This window comes from Stylophora pistillata, chromosome 10 (assembly GCF_964205215.1).
Source record: "Stylophora pistillata chromosome 10, jaStyPist1.2, whole genome shotgun sequence".
Lineage (NCBI taxonomy): Eukaryota > Metazoa > Cnidaria > Anthozoa > Scleractinia > Pocilloporidae > Stylophora > Stylophora pistillata.
This window is the reverse complement of record NC_142528.1, coordinates 24,556,939-24,577,558: the sequence shown is the minus strand read 5'-3', so window position 1 is coordinate 24,577,558 and position 20,620 is coordinate 24,556,939. Positions and strand designations below refer to the sequence as shown.

Here is a 20,620-nt window from a genome sequence, read left to right as displayed (position 1 = left end):
GCGTGTTTGGAACGTTTTCTCGCTTTCAGCCTACAGCTGCCACTTACAGTACGATAAAGTTTTCTCAGTAAGCCTTGGAAGTTCTTGCCCTTGTAAAACGAATGTATTCTATCCCTGTATTGAAGGCAGCGCTAGGAAGGAAGGAAGGAAGGAAGTTCAAAGTGGCAGTTATCCAATTTCCCATTTTTCATTTCTGGATCAGCTTTGTACAAGTAAAATAAAATACAGAAATAAAAAAGTTTTTTCTAAGAGTTAAAATTGTTTGCATCGTAAGCTCCTCGATAGTATTATTTTTACAGGAAATGTCAGCCCCGAGAGAGTAAGTAAGTAAGTGAGTAAGTAATTTATTTATCCACATTTCACAATTGAGTATAACTCGTTTTAACGTGAACGTGCCAGGTTAAAATAATATATATAACAAGCTAGACAATGATGATAATAATAGTAACAAAAAGGAACTATAAAATCATATGGGAATCATGATGCATATATAGGAAATAAATAGGAATCAATAAAACTAAGAGGGAACAAGCTAGGGATAAAATAAGCTATGTAAAGAAGTTGCATTCACACTCCACACTGGTAGTCAAGTTGACCTCGTCCAGCGTTGATTTAAAAATATTAAGAGAAGGAGCTCTTCTTGCATAGTCAGGTAGATTATTCCATAATCTTGTAGTGACGTATCGATATGCATTTATGACCTATGCATGAATCTGCTTGAATAAGTAGGCTGATCAAGCTTGCAGAAGCCTCTGAGAACAGGGATTCAGTATTGGAATGCCATTCTCAGAGAATAATGACCGTGGTTTTGGTCACTCAACATACAAAAGTAGAATTCTTTTGGGAATCCCTTGAGTTAGAGAGTAAAGAAAAGATTGCCTCCTGTTTTTTTTTACTCACCTACACCTCCTGTGTTCCTTCCATGACGTACATCCTTCCCGCCAGGCCTTTCGAGTAGAGGCTTGCTTGGTAGCCGTTCAGCCTGTCTAAAACCATAATGGCGTCGCAAAAGCGCCAATTTTGTTGTCAACAACGACAACAAATTTGTTTAATGACGGGAAGAAGGTAGTGGTCAATTTGATTAGCTCATTTTGGAAACAAAGTGGCGATGCTGGTGGACGATGAAGAGCCTTTTTTAAGCTTTTGGTAGACAGGAATATTTACAGTAATTTATTGAGTTAACTCTAGAGAAGATATGTCTTTAAAAAGTAAGAAATTTGAAAGAGGAGGGATAGCTTCTGGATCTGCTGAAAACTTGTCAGCGAAAAGACCTGGCTCAGCAAAGAGTAACAGGCCGAGTTCCGCAGATCCAAGTAAATATTCAGCAAGATCAAATGCAAGTATGGTAAGTGTTGTTCGTTAACGTTTTTGCAAGATCAAATAATTGTCATTCGAGTAGTTGCTGGGTAGCGTCAGAAAATATTGTCATTGGGCGTTTGATATTGAACTTATATTAAAGTAGATAAGTGGAGGCACTAACAGCTTAAAAACCTGAGGGTGGCCCGCTTGGCAGCTTTTGTCATGACCCAGCTGCCATGCCGTTTTTTTAATGTGATATATATTTGGTACTGTACATTTTTCTTGCAGCTACCCCAACCTTGAGGTTGGTTTAACTTCTAAATACCTGAGACCTCTTTTGAAATATGAATATAAGAAGAGTAGCTCCCATGGTTACCTAGTATTTTAAATTAGCAGAATTCTAGATGGAATCACAAGCAAAATATTAGACTTCATCACACTTTCACACAATATTTAAGTGCTTCTGTGTTGAAAAAAAATCCGGGATTGCTTTAGTTTTGCTATTCTTCATTACGTGATAAGTCCAGAAAACTAGCGCCACTTTCTGAACTAATCAGATTCAAAAGCAAAAAGCAATCGCAACTTTCCCACTCACATTTCCCTGCACTTAAGACAGTTGGCATTTTTTAGTTCTCTTTGGCCCCTCGACATATTTTCCTTGCTGTGATTAACTTTTAATTTCTTTGGTTTTGGTTGTATGACACTCAATTAAAAGGTGTCCTAATGTACAACAAATACACTTTGATTTCTCTGCTATTATCTTCAGCACATTGTAAACAGTGATTGCAATATCCTTTAGTTGATGATGATTTGATGACTAGAAAATTGTTCACATGTATTTAACATTATTTATAAATGCAGCATCATTAGAACAACTTTATTCTACTTTAAAAACAGGATTCTGATCTGAGTGACTTTCTATCGGTAACTGGAACAAGCAACGTTCTCAAGAAATCTGGTCATCATAAAAGAAGTAAGTTATATTTTATGTCTGTCTGATTAAAACCATTTTCTATATGATACTTATGATTTGTGCAACAAGTCACTCAATACTCTGAAAATGCTCTGCATGCTTTACGTGCACATTACTTCAAATAATACATATATTTATTGACTAGATCATTGAATTGAAATAAGAGTTCAAAAGGGATGTTGACCAAGAGACTTAAAACTTGACTGTTATAGCCATTGCCATTAATCCAAGTGGTACCCCAATGACTACTCTCTTTTGCCATATTTTTTTGGTTCAGTGAACTTCATTTATTTAAATTGTGGTAGAATATTGAGCAAGTTGTGATCTAATGATGTATTGTCAATTCAAATTGTCCTATTTAATAAACTACTCAGGGCAGCATTGGAGAACAATGATCTTCTATCATTTTCTTGCAAACAGAGCAGAGCACAGATGGCAGTATTTCTCAAAGCAGCCCTTGCTCTTGATTAATTAGAAGTTGATATGTGCAGTAATTGAAATTATGCTTTGTAATTAATATATTAAGGTGGCAGTGCAGGCATTGTGAGGTCACAACACAATGAGGTTCATGTGTCTGGTAGCGATAGTGACAGTGCAAGAACTAGCAGTAGCTCTGGAGCAAGAAGGAAGAATGTGAATAAAAAACCCATTCCGCCAGCGAGGTAACATTTTTAAGACACGACAAGTCAGTTACAAACAAAAATGGCAGTACTTGTTGTTTGGAAAATATTTGTAATCAGTTTATGCTCTTTTTTGAAACAAACATCATTGTCGGTTGTGTTTTAAAGTCATTCCAAATTTTAATAATCTTAAACTGCTAAATTGATTGATGCCTTAGATTGCATTGAAAACTTACAACCTTGTGTGATAGTGCATTTGGAGTGAAATTTGTATATATATGTGGAAATAAAATTTTATTTTGTTTCTGCTCAGGTTTTCTGAGGACCATATCCCACACATCATGTCTCAAGCTAAAGCCCGCACTAAACCTAAACTGGCCACAACATTCCAGGTAATTTCTCTCACACATACATGTGCTTCAGGTAAACACTCTTGAAAAAGAAGGTACCAGTAAATGAAAAAAAGGAGATGTTTTTAATTCAGCTTCATTTGAAATAACAATTCAGACAAAATGCTCGTGGCCAAACAAGAAAAAAAAAATTCCTGTTGGCAAAAAATATTCTTGGTGTTTTGTTGATGGGAAAAGTAGTCAAGTGTTAACCATTTGCTCCACTGAGAGTTGCCAGCATCTAATTTCTCTTTACCCCAGAAGTGATCAACATGAAACTTATCCCTGTAATATCCATACATTGTCCAGCAAACAGGTAATGAGAGTATTCAGAATTATCAGTTAAAAGTCGTTATCCTGATCTAACACCAACTCTCGTAACAAGGTAACAATCAGGGCGGGGTTGTTCAAAGGTCGGTTAAGAAAAGCCAGGGTTAGTGTAAAATTTTCAGATCTGAAAGCTTTAAAAGAAAATTCACTTTAATTCCATATTTCTACAATTTAATGATTGAATGCTCTTAAAATAATTGGGAAAATTATCCCAAAATGGCCTTTGAACAGAGAAATATAGAAACTGGGATTAACATTTAACCCTGGGTTAGCGCTAATCGGCCTTCGAACACCTGGGCCCTGATCTTGGGAGTTCAAGGGTTCCAATATCACCCCTGGATCTAACATCAAGGCCTTGAGAATACGGGAAATGATCACTACCTAAAAAAAAAAAACCTGATTGTTGATCAAATTCTCCTTGTCAGCACCTTAGGCAATCTATGGAGAACAGTATGGAGAATATGCATACTGATGTTAGGGTGTAAAGTTTTAGTGATGCTGATATCTGAGGTCACTGATTTGAACATGTTATTTTTATTAAGCGCCACAGCAATGCTGCTACAGCCAGCCCCAATGCTCTACCAGACAGACCTTTAGCAACAACACACCAAAGAGTTCAGCCTGATGAGGTTGATGAATGGTGGCTGTCAGCTTCTGATCCTGCACCAGTTCCCCCACTGTTCCTGCAATCTCCTACAGAATTGGACAAGAAGCATAACTGGTGGCCTGGTGCTAGCAAGACCAGCAATCATGTTGATGAAGATTTTTTTCAAAATGATATCAACAATTTACGACCTGGTAATAGCGGTCTCGATCAGAATAACCTTGAGTTAAATATTTTTGAAGGTGAAGCAAGAATCAAACTTGACAAGTCAACCGCAAGAAGAGAAGATGTACCAAAATTGTTTCTTGATGATCTTGTGGAGGATGATGGTGACAGAAAACGGCAGAAAGCTGCTGTAAACATTCAACGTTGGTTCCGTGGATGGAAATCTCGGAAGCAACTTGGTGGACAGAATGCTGTAAAGCAGCTCTTAAGCCAGAAGAAAATGGAGAAGGAGAAGCAGATGGTCAGTGACTATGCACTTGTACAGACAGAGGTAAATGTGTCATGATATTACAATAAAAGAAAAGGTATTACCTAATTTGGTGATCAGCAACCTTACAAATTTCTAAGCTCTCCTTTGCATCCCGTAACCAACTTAAGGATCAGAGGGAAGAGGAAAAGAGGAAACGACGAGAAGAGAAAGCTAGATTGGCAAGACAGGCTGCCATAGAAGAACTACAAAAGAAGAGAGAGGAGAAACGACACGAGAATCAAAGGAAGGCAGAGGAAGAACTGGTATTGACAATGATTGTTTTGTACAAATTCATGGCAACTGAGTACAACTTTCAGAATGAAGAAGTGTGAATATTAGCCATGCTGGAAGATCAGCTGTTAACAAGAACAGCACACATGTCTCTTTCTCTCATTACATATGCCTGCTGTCTTAAGTGCAAAGCTGGAGCAAACCAAGTGAAACCTAATAATCAAATTTAGTAATTGTAAAGCCTACTTTGGGGGTGAAATATTCTTATTTGTAAAGTTCTGAGGAGAATAAGTCTTTCGTACTCATTGATTACATGTAACTTTGATCTAATTTGTTTTTTGACAGGTTTTTCTCCAAGCTAGTGGAAAAGTTGTCAAAAAGAAGTTAGCAATTCCTGGCTCAGCAATGAAATCAAAACCAAAAGGGAAGAAGAGCACGGGAGTAGGTGCATCCAACAACGCTGTAAAAAATAACGAGCAAGTTAATCCCAGTGAAATAACATCCAGACCTGGGACAGCCAGCAGTGTTGGAAGGAAAGTTGATGAGTTATTCCAGGTGTGTCAGAACTTGACCCTTTGACTCTCAAGAGTGACAAGCAACTAATTTTTGCTTACAATCTCACCCCTGAACCAAACATTTAGGTCACAAGAATAACAAAATTGATTACTGACTAAAGCAGCTCTTGATTGTTAGGCAAATGAGCAAAGAATATGACACAGTCGGATGATGTTCAAACCTTGCCATGGTTTGAGATGCCAGGGTTGAACTGTATTGTACATTCATATTGTGTTTTCATTATTGACTGCATTAGTTTGTATTTCCGTATTCTTTTTACTGCAGGAATCTCGAGAATCTCAAGTTAGTGCAGCCGCTGCCACTTCAGATGAGCAAGCAACGGGAGCGCTATTCTCTGATCGCACAGATGACACAGATAAGACATTAAAAAGGTATGTTGTAAGTATTTGGTTGATTAATTGTCTCAAGCATGCAAAAAATCTTGTATTTGCAACCTTGTCACTTCCAAGATCAAAAAGAAAATTTTCCCAGCTGATGAACATGTATTTCACTGTTTTTCAAGGCAATACTAATACATTTTGTTTTGTTTTTTTAAGCTCTCAGGTTGGTGGTGAAAGCAAAACCACCTTTGATGACCTCTTGGAGTCCCTCAAGCAGTTGGAGGAGGAACCAGCTGATCTGCTCCAAGTGGGGCACAGCAGTGGACCTAAGTTTGGTGGCTGGGGTGAGAACTTTTCAAAATGTTTTATAATAATAATACTAATAATAATATAATTAACAATTATCCCACGAGCGCGCGTTGGATATAAGATAATAGATAGCCAACGAGGCGCGTAGCACCGAGTTGACTATAATCATCTCATATCCAACAAGCGCGAGTGGAATAATTGTTTTATTAAAAACGTTAAATTTTATTCAATTTTTAGCTCCCTTTTAATTTTAATCTGACTCATACGCTTGCCATATTTGTAGATTATGGTATATTGGCTGATATACCATAATGGCTAAGCCAATAAAAAGTCTTGAATTGCATTATCCAATGATCCAGTTTTTAATAATAATAATTATTTTTATTATGATCATTTCATGGGATTTATCACTGCAGTCAATCTATTGCATTCTAGAAATAATTGTAGTTTTCTCCATAGTTTTCTTGTCCAAACATCACAGTTAAGGTCTCAATTTTGGAAAAGCTTCAAGGGTATTTTTTCACATTCTTAACTTTAAGATGTTTTGAAATTATGATTTTTAGGGCAAAACTTAGAGGATGATGAAGACAAGGTATGCTTACTTCTCAAGTTTTTTTTGGCAAGGCTAGTGAAATAAAGGAAAAGTTTAAATCAGGTCAAACAGTGGTATTTATCCATGAAGGCTGTTTTACAAACACTTTTGAAAAATCCTTGACAATTCCACCAACTATCTTGTTTTTTTTTTTAATAGAATTCTGTAAGAAGAAGAGATTTACCTCTTATTTTATGTAACTCAAATAATGGAGAATAATTTGGAAACATCAACAAAGTTGAAATGGTAAATTGGCCACCATAACGATTACAAAAGCTGATGTTTCGAGCGTTAGCCCTTTGTTGGAGCTAATAGAGGAATTGTGGGTTGTGTGTGCTTTTAAAGGCAGAAAATGGAGCTACGTTATTGGTGTTAACATTAATGGAGAAAAACACATAAATTTTAAAATAGTTGGATCATGTTTCTCCATTTTATTTTTCTCTTGCATTTTAGGCTTACCTTTCTCATGCTTCACTGGGTCAGTTAAACAAAGATAAGCTGGAAAGGTAACTGCTGGTAGAGATGAAACAGAATTGTAGACTCTTATTCTATTTGTTGAGCCTGTTTTATCATTTCCCATAGAATTTACATTATAGCAATTGATTGTGATGGCCTATTTTCAGAGAAATTCCCAGAAAATTGTAAAATTTTAGTGTTTTTTCTTTTCTTTTCCAAATTGCAGTCAAGGACAGGCAGGAAGTGCATTATCTGCTGAAAAACTACGGTACAGCTTTATACATTCATGCACCCTTCATTGACTCATTGGAAAATCCTTTTTGATGAAATTATTAGTAGCTTCAGACTTTCATAACCTTTCATAATATTAGTAAATTATTAAAAACTAGATCATTGGATAATGCAATTTAAGACTTTTTATTGGCTTAGCCATTATGGTATATGAGCCAATATACCATAATCTACAAATATGGGAAGCGCACATGTCAGCTTAAAATTAAAAGGGAGCTTAAAATTTAATGAAATTTAATAATTTAATATAGCGTTTTTAATAAAACAATTATTCCATTTGCGCTGGTTGGATATGAGATGATTATAGCCAACTTGGTGCTATGTGCCTCTTTGGCTATCTATCATCTCATATCCAACGCGCGCTCGTGGAATAATTGCTAATTAGCCTGATCAAGGACTTGAGATTCAACAAGAAGTGTGACATGTCTGTCAACATGCATCCTCCAGTATAAATTCAATTGTGGACTTGAAAACAACCTGTTGGTCTGGGTCAATTACAAACCTTACAACTGAATTACTATTATTTTATTTAGAAATGTGACATGCTTCTGTATAGCACTGACAGTGAAGTTTTGGCAGATTGGTAGAAAGTACTCGATATGCAAAAAAATGAACAAAAAATATATATATAGTGAACAACAAAAAATGCCTCAAAAATTTACCTTCTTTAGCCAAATGAAAAACTTAGTATGGGAATCAAGTGTCTATTCATATTCTTGATGTTCAGAATATCCATCTCCAGTTGATCTCACTTGTAGCTCTGTCATGTTGTCTTGCTTGACAAATGCAAGAGTATGTTGCAAATTAGTTCCTTGCAGAGATTTCGGTAACAAAAATTTGTTACTGCACAACATTAGAAATTGCTAATCCACCCCATCTCCCCCTTAAAAAAAGCTGCAAAGTGTCCATGCTATAACTTGTGTCTCGTTGTATTTTAGGAGTATCTTGACGTTTTTGGATGAGGTAGAAAAAGCAGAAGATGATGCTATCAGTGAAATAAGTCAGGTTAGTAAATTAATTTCCAAGGGGTACCGGTAGCTAGCATTTGAAACCTCACTGAACTCTACTCCTGCTCAAATCTTTCGATTTTAGATGAAGGCACTAACAAACTTAGGTATATATATAGATATAGACTGCGTCAAATTCAAGGTTTTTAGTGTTGTGTAAATGTATTAAGGTAGAACTTGATCTTTAAATAATTTACTACACTTTATAATCTTTTTACGCACACGATGTTCTCCACGGCACTGATCTCAATTATAAATAAGACCCTCGTTACTAATGAAACTAAAAATTCATCGCGCAAAAATTAATGTGTTTCCTTGTTTCGAGTGTCTCGAAACTTTTTTCAAGCGTCTTAAAACTCAAACTCGAACGTCTCGAAACTCGCATCGAACGTCGCGAAACTCGCCTCGATCCTCGAGTTTTGAGGACTGTCGACTTGATTTTGAGAGATACCTTATGAGGCATAAGTCACCAACAAGTTCTCTGTAGCGCAATGGTAGAGCGTCAGACCTTGATCTGTCCAAATCTCGATGGGGAACTTTGATTTTTTTTCTCTGAACCTTCAGCTTGTTACAAATAAACAACATTTCTATTTAGTTTTGTTGGTGCTGTACAATATTTTTCAGGCACGAGACGGAGCCATTTCTCGTGGACTACCATCATCAAGTACTTCAGCCTCTGTGGCAGCTGACCGCAGGGAGTGAGTACTCACAGGAATGTGGCCAGTGTAAACTGGTGCCTCTCATGAAGACTTTTAGTAACCCTTTACGCCTATATTCCATACTGTTCTCTACACGTTTCCTTAGGTTATGACAAGGAGAATTCTTTGGTAAGACAATCAGGGAAATGTGACAAAATACGGTGGAGGAGGGGCCAGGGGTTTAAAAAAAAAAAGCCGGTTACGGGTGGTCTATAGCCTGCGTTGCAGCCGGACGTGTCACACAATCCCCGGTATAGTCTATATCGGCGGTTTAGACTGTCTGCGACGCAGGCTAGTGGTCTACCGTTACCTATAAAAACCTGTTACTGCTGTCTGTTGAGCTTGCGAGCAGGCTCTCGTGTTTGGGTTTCGCCTTACAGCCTCTTTTCCGGAAACGGCCGCATATTACACAATCGGCAGTAGCTCATAGAAGAAGGCTATTGAAACCCATAGGAGATGGTACTGTAGATGAATAAAGGGGGGCTAGTTTCTAAAGAAACTGTAGTGCTGCGTCGGTGTCGATGGGAGTAAGAAGGTAATTTGGGTTTTATCAACGGAGTTAATAATATAAATGGCCACCACTCCTAGTCATTCTATACCAGAAGTTGGAGAAGTTGCGGCAACGCGACGTAGTCGAATTACAAGATCACCTTTGTTATATATTGTGGTCTGATAATCTGGGTGTAATATGTACGTAGTCAACTTACGTTTTGTTTCCTGTCTGGTCACATGCTTGACATTCTAAACGCTCTTTCTTCGTTGCAGGAAGGAAGAGGCCGCGTTAGAGTCAGCCGCAGCAGCTGCCTCGGATGTTACAACAGCCATGATGGCTGTCAAAATAGAACTGGAGGAGAAGAAGAGGACCAATGATCTGCTTCAAAGAGCTTTGGTACGATATGATCTGAGAGTGGATGGGAAATGATTAGAGAGAGAATGGAAAAGGATGAAGGAGGGGATGGAAAATGATCAGAGAGGGGATGGAAAATTATCCGGAGGGGGATAGGAAATGATCTAGGAGAGGATGGGAAATGAAATGGGATAGAATGGAAAAGGATTTGGGAGGGGATGGGAAATGACCTGGAAGTAGATGAGAAATAGTCTGGAAGGGATAGGAAGTTATCTGGGAGGGGTGGGAAATAATCTTTTGTCACTTAAAGATGCGAATTTTGCTTCTCACGCTATGCATAATGGTTTTTTTAATCAGTCGAAAAGAAAACTCACACACCCTCCTTTTGAATCTGCCATTGTCATAATTACACTGTTGATTATGTTTTGTCTCTCACATTAGAACCAACAGCGTGAATTCACTCTGAGGCAAGCGAAGGAGATGGAAAAAGACGCAAAACAACGGCTGGCCATCCAGCGACAGGAGTATGAAGCAGCCATTCAGAGACATTTGTCCTTCATCGACCAGCTGATTGACGACAAAAAGGTGTTAGGGGAGAGGTGTGAGGAAGTAGTGAACAAGCTGAAAAGTACGGACAAGAAGTACGGAGATAAAGTCAAACAGATGGAGGAGAAGTGAGTTTCTTTTGACTCCGGTGGAAATTCGGTCATTTCTAAATTAAGCCCTTTAACTCCCGAGATCTGGTTGTTAATACTCCCCTCCAGCTACTACTGACATATTTCCTTGCAAAATAGCAAGGGCGTAGCCAGGGGGGTCCTGGGGGGGCCCGTGACCCCCCCCCCCCCCCTTGATAGGTCTTCTTTAGAGCAAACAACCTACAATATTCAGGTGGCGAAAACGCCATGACAATATCTTAGCCTTAAAAGCCATTGATATGGGCCTTCATGCCGCGATAATACGACTGAGCCTGCTGATACACGCAGGAGAGCATCGGTGTAAATGGTGAGTATCCTCTGTGACTCCCCCTTTGAAAAATCCTGGCTACGCCCCTGATTAGTTACTAAATTTGGTGTTAAATCAAGATAACAACTACTTCCTGACAATTTTGAGTATTCAGTAAATGTTCTTCGTGAACTTTCTTGGTCCTGAAATATCCAATGATTATAGAGATTCTAAAAAAAATGGTTGCAAAAGTTTTTATAGCCTCGCTTTCGTTGATGGTACCACAAACCAGTCGCAATTTGAGAAATGATATATGATGGGATTTTTTTCCTTTTTAGTCATCAAGTTGAACTAAAGAAACAAAAGGAAGTGATACTGGCAGCGGAAAAATTACGACGAGAAAAATGGATAAATGAGAAAACTCAACAAATCAAGGTAGCGAATCCACAGTAACGGTTATAACGCAAACATTGTCTTTTCGCCTCCAGTAGTTTCAAAAATGCTTGATACACCCTATGCCATAAGGGAAACGCGGTAACCGCTTATTTGGCGCCCTTGAGTCAGCAGCGAGAGGTCTGGGTTGAGTTCTCGGAAATACGCTCGACTCGCTCCACCTGTCGTCAACATGGAGATCAATGGGTACAGATACAGACAAAATACTGAGAGCTATCGGCGACTGACTAGCGTCCCTTCCAAGGGAGTATCAATACTCCCGTGCACTTCATACCGAGGCTCGTGTGCAATCTTAACTTACGCCTTGTAAACTCGGTTTGAAATTTACAGGAAGTCACGGTCAAAGGACTGGAACCCGACATACAGAAACTGATTGCTAAGCATAAAGCGGAAGTGAAAAAGATCAAGTCTACTCATCAGGTGTGAATCTCATTAGTATCTTCTGATCATGACGTATTGCAAATCTGGAAATCTGATTGGTTCCCTCTGATAAACGTTAATCGTTGGCGCTTCACTGTCTATCAAAAGCTCACCTTTTCTTGCTATGAAATAAATGTAGAAGAATGTTTTCACATATCCCTCCCCTCCCCTCCCCTCCCCTCCCCTACCCCACTTCCTTGTTACCTATAGTGTCAACACGGATTAAAGAACGAAGCTCTGTAACAGTGAATTATTATCCAACTACACCTAGACGAGTACGAATAACGCCATAGACGAGTACAAATATCACGCGGTATTTGTTCTCGTCTATTGTAGTACCGGTTAAACTGGTTTTCTCGCATCGCGCAAGCGAAGAATATTGGATGGTAGTTACGGAAAAAAAAAAAAGTGGCGGACAATTTCAATCATATTTCCGACGACGAAGAGTCAGAATGGCTGGCAAATATAGATCCAAGTTCATTTGATGAATCGAACGAAGAAAAACAGCTTGACGACCAGAAAATTTCTTCATTTAGTGAAGACAATAGAAACAGCAACACAACAACGCGCCAATTCCGTTCCACTTCGCATACTTCTGTCACGCACTCCCGTAAATAAATATCCGCGAAATTCGCCCGCAGAAACAACAGTTTGGCGTGTTGGATAATAAATAACTTATTAGACGTTTTGTTGTGTAGTATCGCTGAGTATTTTTACTCGTTATTTGTATTTCGACTCGCCCTACGGGCTCGTCAAAATACGACACATCTCGTAAAAATACTCAGCGATACTACACAACAAAACGTCTAATAAGGTAACAAATGAATAAAGGCTGATAGTTTCGAAAGAAACTGTTTGGGGCTGCGTCGGTGGGGGTAACGAAATAATTTGGAAAGATCAACAGAGTTGAAATGGTAAATTGGCCACCGTAACGATTACAAAAGCTGACGTTTCGAGCGTTAGCCCTTCGTCGGAGCGTTAGCCCTTCGCTCCGAATTATGTCTAATAAGATATATTTATTCGATGACAGGCGGAGTTGCTGGAGGCCGATGAACGTGCAGGTAGAAGATACATACAGCAAATAGAAGAACTGAGAGATCAGTTGGAGAGAGAGAAGGAAAACGCCTGTGCACGAGAGAGAGAACTTTCTCAACAAAGGTAAATGTTCTCTCACGTGTGAATTTTCTTTTCGGTGTTAACCAACAGCTAGAACGACAGATAGCACATCATCGTCGGTGTTTGAACCTTAAACGAGTGTGTTTGCTGGTTTCCTTGGTGAATTTTATAATTTGGTGTTCATTTCTTTTGTTGGTGAAGGTATGAAAAGCAGCTGGAGCAGGAGGAACAAGCTTATCAACAACAAAGGCGGCGATTATACGCTGAAGTACAGGAGGAAAAGGAAAGAGTTGCGCTACAGGGTCAGAAACAACGACAGGAACTGGACGATGCACGCTCTGCCTTAGAGGTGAGTGAAGGTGTCTTGTGGATTTAGAACCACAGGTAAACCAAACAACTATGATAAAGTTTGATTAAGGACGGGAAATACATGTATCCTAAACGTTCCAATAGGCCCTCCTCTGAGTACTTTGGCTGTCATTTTCAATTCTGTTGTACGCAATTCGTTTTTTTTAATATTTTTGGTCTTTAGCCATCTTAATTTCTTCTTCTTCTTTTTGTTTCGTCATCGCCTTTTGAGTGTTTTTCAATTTTTATTGAACTGTTAATTAACTGTTAATTAACGGGCAACGAGGTTGTGGGCCCGATATGAATCTTGCACTCAAAATATATCTGGTTCGGTGTTAATCTACCAGTCGCCCAAAACGTCACAGTATCAGCTCGACGTTTACCGCTGATCATTGTTAGGTTTCCTTAACCTGCTAGCTATCGCGTAATAGATACCTAGTAGCGTCACCAATCACATTGCAGCATTTGTGCTGGAATGTTAGTATGTTTGTGCTTACTTTCTGTTGCCTTCTTGACGTTGGAATGTTAATCAAAGGTAAACAAAACATCGCATAATTCAAAATATAGCCCTGGTCTATCTTGTTGAGCTACGAATGTGCAAACAGAACTACTATTAGTAGCGAACACAAGCTCAAAGTTTAACTAATTTTTGTCGTATTTTGGAGTTCAAGTAGTATTTATGTTTGTAGGAGTCTCACAAAAAGTCAATTCTCGAGATGCAAACTTCGCATCAAAGAGCTATGGATGATCAGGAAAGGAAACATCAGGTAAAGAAATACTCATATAACTGGCCATTTATCCTTAAGCAGCATTGGTGGATAGATATATTGTGGTTCAATTTAATGCTTAGTCGAGTTTAACCTTCGTTCTTGTACACTGCTATTCTAAGCCTAATTAAGGACTCAGTAAAGATAGAAACAGTAAAGCAAATTGAGAGTAAATTGAACATTTACTTTTCTACCGAAGGAATTCCCACACTCCTCTGGTGCCGCATTTACGGTATCTAATCCTTAAGACTAAAAGTGGCTTTAGAAGAGTGTTATATAGATGTCTGTCTATCCAGACATGTTTGTCTTTTTCCATTGATGAAATACAAGTTTACTTAGGGAATCGTTGTATCTAAGGTCGGATTTGGTTTGCGTTGCAGTTAGAAATGAATGAGTTAAAAGAAAGGCTGGAGATTGAAAAGCAAGGCTGGATTGAAAATTACATGAAGAAGCAGGTAGGGTACTTTTTTAACGGAACTCAAATTTCCCCTTTTGGGTTTGATTCATCAGTTATGTCATAAAAGTTCCTAAAATTCTGACCTCTGGCCGTTTATTATTCTCTCGGAGATATGCCGAGGTTATCTACCTAGGCTGCCTGACTGTGTCCCTTTTGTGTTTGTTTGTTTGTTTGGCGTGTTTGTTTACAGGATGCCGTGTTAATGACGAAAGAGCGGGAACTAAAAGAAGCTGTTCGGGAAGGACGCGATAGAGTAAGTAAAGTTAGCGTTTTAGGCTTAGCAAGAATTAGTCTTGTTATTCATCTCAGTGTTCTTGAGGAGAGGCGGTAAGATTCTTAAGAAACTGCCAGTGGTGCTGCGTCAGTGGGAGTAACAAGGTAATTTGGGTTTTATCAACTCAGTTGATAATGTAAATTGGCCACCGTAAAGAGTCTGAAAGCTGACGTTTCAAGCGTTAGCTCTTCGTCTTTCGCTCTGACGAAGGGTTAACGCTCGAAACGTCAGCTTTGAAACCTTTACGGTGGCTAATTTACATTATCAACTCAGTTGATAAAATCCAAATCTTCTTGAGGAGAGGCTCGTGGGAATTTATTGATGTTCGCTTTCGCATTTCGTTATACTTCTAGTTGTAGGAGAAGCAAGACTTACTTGATGCTTCGGCTGGTCCTGTCTTTCTTCCTGTCTTTCTGTTCATTTGTCTGTCCGTCTGTTTGCCTGCCTGTCTATGCGTCTGTGTGCCTTTGTGTCTTTTTGTGTGTCTCTCTGTCTATCTACCTGTCTGGCTGTCTCTCTTTTTTTCTTTCACCCATATTGTTTATCGTAGGAAATTGAGATGGTGATTTCCAGACTGGAAGAAGAGACATCGTTAGCGAGAGAAGAATGTGAGCGAGCCGCTGAGAACAGAATCAAGTAAGTGCTTAGAATTGACATCTTCCTGACCTGAGCCTGATTTCATATGATCTTTGGGCAAGAATGCGACCAATATATGCAGTCTTCGACGATTGACGAGTGAAAAGTCCATGCTCTATTTCAGTGAAATTAGCTTAAAATAAGTCTTCGAGCTGGTGGTTTTTCAATTACTGTCGTGGTACTAGTTGTAAAATTTAGTCTAAAACGAGTAGAAAATTCGTCAGTTTGCTTCTAGATGATTTAAACATCGCGCCAACCTAAACCAAAATGAGTAACTAACTCAGGAATACAGACAATTTCTTTGTTATGTAGCGAAAACGTAAAAAAGACCTTTCTGCCACAAGCGGCGCTCTCAAAACTTACCTTAAGAAACCATGAATTCTAACGGTGTGTTTTTGGCTTTAAGGCGGGTAAGAGATAAGTACGAATCTGAATTGAAAGAACTAGAGGAATCCGAACGGAATATGCAGGAAAAATACAACAACATGAAGGTGAGAACCAAACACGCCTGGTATATATCAGCAAGAAAGGTCTGTATGTCTTGCAAGCTTTGCATGTTTTTTTTTCCGGAATACTTGAGATTGGATACGACACTTGGGGAGTTCCTACTGACGACGTAGAATCAAGATGCGCACCGATCAGTTGTTCCTTGGTTTCTATTTTCGCGCACCAAGAGCTAGTCAGAAAGGGCTACGGTGACTCCTAATCGATGTTTTAAGGCAGTTTTCAACTGAGTGTCGATGGTATTTTTGGGTTGCACTTGTTTTGCTTTACTTCGCTACGTGATTGATTCAGAAAACTCGCGCTATCATCTCAACCAATCAGATGCAAGCTAAAACCAATATACGACTTGGTCACCAGCGTTTTTCCCGCGCTTTAGGGAGTTTGCTTGTTTTGACTTTGGATTATGATTGGCTCTTTGTGGGTTTTTCCTTCCTTTTGATTGGCAATTGTGATGTCTTTGCTTTTTTATTTATTACACTCAATCGAAAACAGTTCTAGTTATGAAAAACTGCCCATTATAATTTTCCAGTTAAATTTTGACTGGTTACTTTGGCAGTATAATGGTGAGGGAGTGGAATTTTCAATTTGGTTTTTCCCGCGTTTGATTCTGATTTGCGAATTTCTATTTGTCTCTGGAAACGCCTCTTTTAATAATCAATTGCGCACGGAAGGGAATTTACCACTTGTTCCCTTCCAAGCTCCAGATCCCTCTGTTGTCATCATCAGGGCAAACGAATTTTTGCTGGAAATTATTGAACTGAATTAAATTCCCAATCATAGCAGAAGCACTCGTTATGTTACAGGGTCGTTTATCCGAAGTCGAAGGAGAAAACGCACGGTTGAAGAGCATTTTGAAGCAAAAGGATGAAGAGGTAGAGGGGATAGATAAAGTAGCTAAACGGCTGCAGGAGGAGAGAGGAAAGGTGGCGGACATCATTCGGCAGGAGTTCGCTGACAGGTTTGCAACGAAAGAAAGGCTTCACTAGTAATTAAATTTGAATTGACTCTTACAGTCAAACTAAGTGAAGCGTACCCCTCAAGATTACATTAATGAAATGATCAATTGGATATTGAACCCGCCAGTCGTTTCAAGAATGCAATAATGAATTGATTATTTGATTATTGAACCCGCTAGCCGTTTCACGAATGCAATTATGGATTGATTATTTGAATGTTGAACCCGATAGCCGTATCCGTTTTGAAAAGGCGCGGATCATTGTTCAAATTAGAAGTCCATTTCTGAAGTCCAATAAGATTGTTCTTTTCGACGAGGAATCCTGAAAATGAACAAACTGCACTGTAAAAACACTGCGAAAACAGTCGATTGCAAATATTAACGAAATAAAAGAAGTCTTGCGATGGCTTCGCCCGTAAACTATTTTTCCGACCATGAATACACACAAGAATTTCTACAAGTTCGTCAAGATGTGAATAGGCGAAAAAAGCTCTCGATAACATTCCATTTTCAACATTTACAAGAAGTTCTACACAACACTCGCACTCACCTTACCCGCCATGTCTGACGTCATGTTGAAATAGTTCCGATCCATCATCACGCGTTCGCATAATCCAATCAGAAATGGACTTCTGATTTTAACAATGATCCGCGCCTTTTCAAAACGAATACGGTTATCGGGTTCAATATTCAAATAATCAATCCATTATTGCATTCTTGAAACGGTTAGCGGGTTCCATGTTCAAATTTCAATTCGTTATTGCGCTCCTGAAACGATTAGCGGGTTCAATATTCAAATAATCAAATCATTAATGTAATCCTGAGGGGTACGCTTCACTCAGTTTGACTGTAAAAGTAATCCAGGCTTACATTGGTTTTTCTTCACTACTCTTTGTGATTGGCTAGAAACAAAATCACGCCACCACCTCAACCAATGAAATGCAAAAGTAGAAAACCAAGCGTGATCTGGGCACACGTTTTCCTTTAACCCTTTACACGCAAGAGTGATTTGCTTCTAATTTCTCCCAACTTTATAATCAATTCAATCAATCAATCAACAAGGTCATGAAAATGAAGGGAATGATCACAAACTCAAGAAGCTCTCGATTAATGAACAAATTCTCCTTGCAAGTGTCATAGGAAATGTATAAAGAACAGGATGGAGAACTTGTCTTTTGACATTAGGGTGTTGAGGTTTGGCAGATGTCTTAATTGTAACTCCCATTTTTTCCTTTTGACATCCTTTGTTCTGAGTGACCTTTGATTTTATTTCGGTTGTAGTGAACTCAATCAAAATGCGTTCCATCTTATTGCCGTTATGATGAAGTAATGTTCCTTTCTCACGAAATTGAAACTCATTTTTCACAGCACGGGTTTTGTACTAAGCCTCGTTTTCAAAGTGAGGGTTTTGAAACTCGAAAATGGTGTAACGTCAACGGATATTCAACGATTTTCTACTTTTTTTCAGGCTTGTGACAACTGACGAAGACAACAAGCGTTTGAAAACAGAAGTGAGCGAAATGAAGGCCCGTCACAGATTAGAAATAGATCGAGTTACGCGGGAGAAAGAGCAAGAAATGGAAGAAGTGCATAAAAGGTTAGTAAATTGCGACCAGTTCCCTTTAGTGTACAAATATATTACTGACGTGGAGATATTTCAGTGGTTTTGTGTTTGTATGGGTCTAGTTTGTCATTTTGTTATTGAAACTTATCCTGTCTTTTTACCGCTAGAGTAAGACAGGCCATAGCTAAAAAAGAAGAAACAATGAAAACACTACGAGAGCAACATCAGGTGAGAGTTTTGAAGTAAATTTTTCATCAACCCGTGTTTTCCCTCTCGTCATACGCGTCACATATTTCCCTGCATGGCAGCAGCGGCATTTTTTATACTCGCTTTCTTTTTGTTTGCCAGTGAGAAGTGCTAGCGCTTTGACGGATATTTAGATCAGTGAAAGCCTCTTATAGGCAAAAATACTTTTCTACACCCATCTTTTTTTCTTTTTACACACATTTGTTTTTGTGTTTACTTAGGCCGCCATGAAACGAGCAGAACATTTGGAATTTTTACTCCAAGAACAAAGAAAGAAGTTGCTGTCGTGAAGCGGACTCATGAATCCGAACAGTGTCCACGTTTTGCATCATCCCCCGAACTAGTGCCGAGTCCTGCCGAAGACAGCGCGATTTAATTTGGTATGCGTAAACTCTACCGAATGTCAAACGAAGTCAGATAGTTTTCGTGCATTGTTAAGAGTTCAAATGGACATTCAAATCCCACAATATTGGGAGAATTCGAATGGACTAGTCTCATTGATGGAGTAACCTTTGCCCAAGAATCTGTTTCTACTGCTCAGACCCAAATGAAGATTTTCGATCTCTCTGTCAACAGAGCAACCATCATGTATGACTATTTATGATGTTACGTACATTGTGAACGACAGAAATAAATTTTTTACTCCGGTGTTTTTATTCTCTTGGTGCCGCATAAAAATTGGCAAAAGATTCAAGCTCGTGATCTTTTCACAAATGCGCTTATCAGCATCGTGCTTGGCGAAATAATATGTTGTGAAATTTTTTTCATCAGCTCCGGCCTGTGTACTAGAGGCTTCTCAATTGTAGCGATTCGCCATTAGACCAGACAGCGTGTCTACGAAATTATACCTGATTTATTTTGTTTATGGGAACCCAATCGAAGGTTAAGTTGAAATATTTTAGACTGAGACGGAAATAAAAGGAAATCGCAAATCGATTGCAGACACACTGGAGAGAGTAAAGATTGCAAAGAGGTTTGCTTGCACCAGGGAGATGCGCACGCGCATGGCATGGCCTTCCCTCCTCTCTCCTCTTTCCCCCTCCCCCCTCCCCCCATCCCCCACGTCTCAAAAACGTTCCGCCGCCTCTGCAAAGAGTTTTTTTGTATGTTAACTTTCTGTAGACGAGTACGATAGCTTTGGACCAGAGCTGGTTTTGGACGGTTAATGGTTTATTCGGCCTCCGAAGCTAAACAGCAACCTCGTGGGTGCCAACATTGCGCAAGATCACCTATAAAGCTCTTCTGTGTTGTTGCATAGCTTTTTTTAGAACAATTCATCGTAACCTATAGGCTTGGTGGGTAAATCTTCAAATCAGGATTGTTTTTATAATTAAAGATTTATATCGTTAAAAGGCGGGGGCAGATGTGATAAGAAGTAGCGGTTTATATTCTAGTCTGGCGCCTCTTCATCAATTCGTTCTAAATGCCTCGTGTCAGTTCACAGCAATCCTTTCTGATTTACGTCATTTCCTCTTGTGCTTTGTTCGCAAAGACAGTGATTTCCTCTTTTAAAATGGCCAAAGCTGCCTTTACGATAGGTTTTCCCCAGATTAAACAACGGAAATGTGGTGGGCGTAATATATACAGTGATGGTTTTTCCAGGGCAATTTCCTCAGCATTTTCGCGGTTTCCTGTCGTGGCAGGTCATGATTTCGTCCAAACAAAAAAATATCATGCAAAGCTTATGCATATTGCTATAACTGGTGCATTACTCGATGGCAATTTCCCTTTTTTCATCGATGTACCATGTTTTTCTTTTTCTTTCATTGCACGTAATTGCACTTCAGTGACTGTAGGATTCAAGTGTAACAGTTTGCTGTTTTATGTCAGAAATAATCCCCTTTTTACACTTTTGTCGTCTTCAGATAATAAGTGGACGAGGTAATATAACACCACTGTATCATGAAATCCTCCGGGAGAA

The 20,620-nt window shown here is 39.0% G+C and overlaps 1 protein-coding gene across 1 annotated transcript; it reads left to right on the top strand.

Moving 5' to 3' along the window:
• Nucleotides 1-985: 985 nt before the first annotated feature.
• Nucleotides 986-19,349, top strand: LOC111321415 (centrosomal protein of 131 kDa). The gene is made up of 29 exons (XM_022924289.2): nucleotides 986-1,345; nucleotides 2,197-2,272; nucleotides 2,799-2,934; nucleotides 3,206-3,284; nucleotides 4,154-4,711; nucleotides 4,819-4,953; nucleotides 5,267-5,476; nucleotides 5,762-5,868; nucleotides 6,034-6,161; nucleotides 6,690-6,718; nucleotides 7,172-7,224; nucleotides 7,401-7,442; nucleotides 8,404-8,470; nucleotides 9,097-9,170; nucleotides 9,936-10,059; nucleotides 10,459-10,691; nucleotides 11,298-11,394; nucleotides 11,743-11,832; nucleotides 12,863-12,990; nucleotides 13,150-13,297; nucleotides 13,986-14,063; nucleotides 14,444-14,518; nucleotides 14,711-14,773; nucleotides 15,345-15,430; nucleotides 15,837-15,921; nucleotides 16,738-16,892; nucleotides 18,358-18,486; nucleotides 18,621-18,681; nucleotides 18,921-19,349. The coding sequence occupies exons 1-29, from the start codon at nucleotides 1,196-1,198 to the stop codon at nucleotides 18,987-18,989; spliced, it is 3,465 nt and encodes a 1,154-aa protein (XP_022780024.2). The 5' UTR covers nucleotides 986-1,195; the 3' UTR covers nucleotides 18,990-19,349.
• The last annotated feature ends 1,271 nt before the right edge of the window (nucleotides 19,350-20,620 follow it).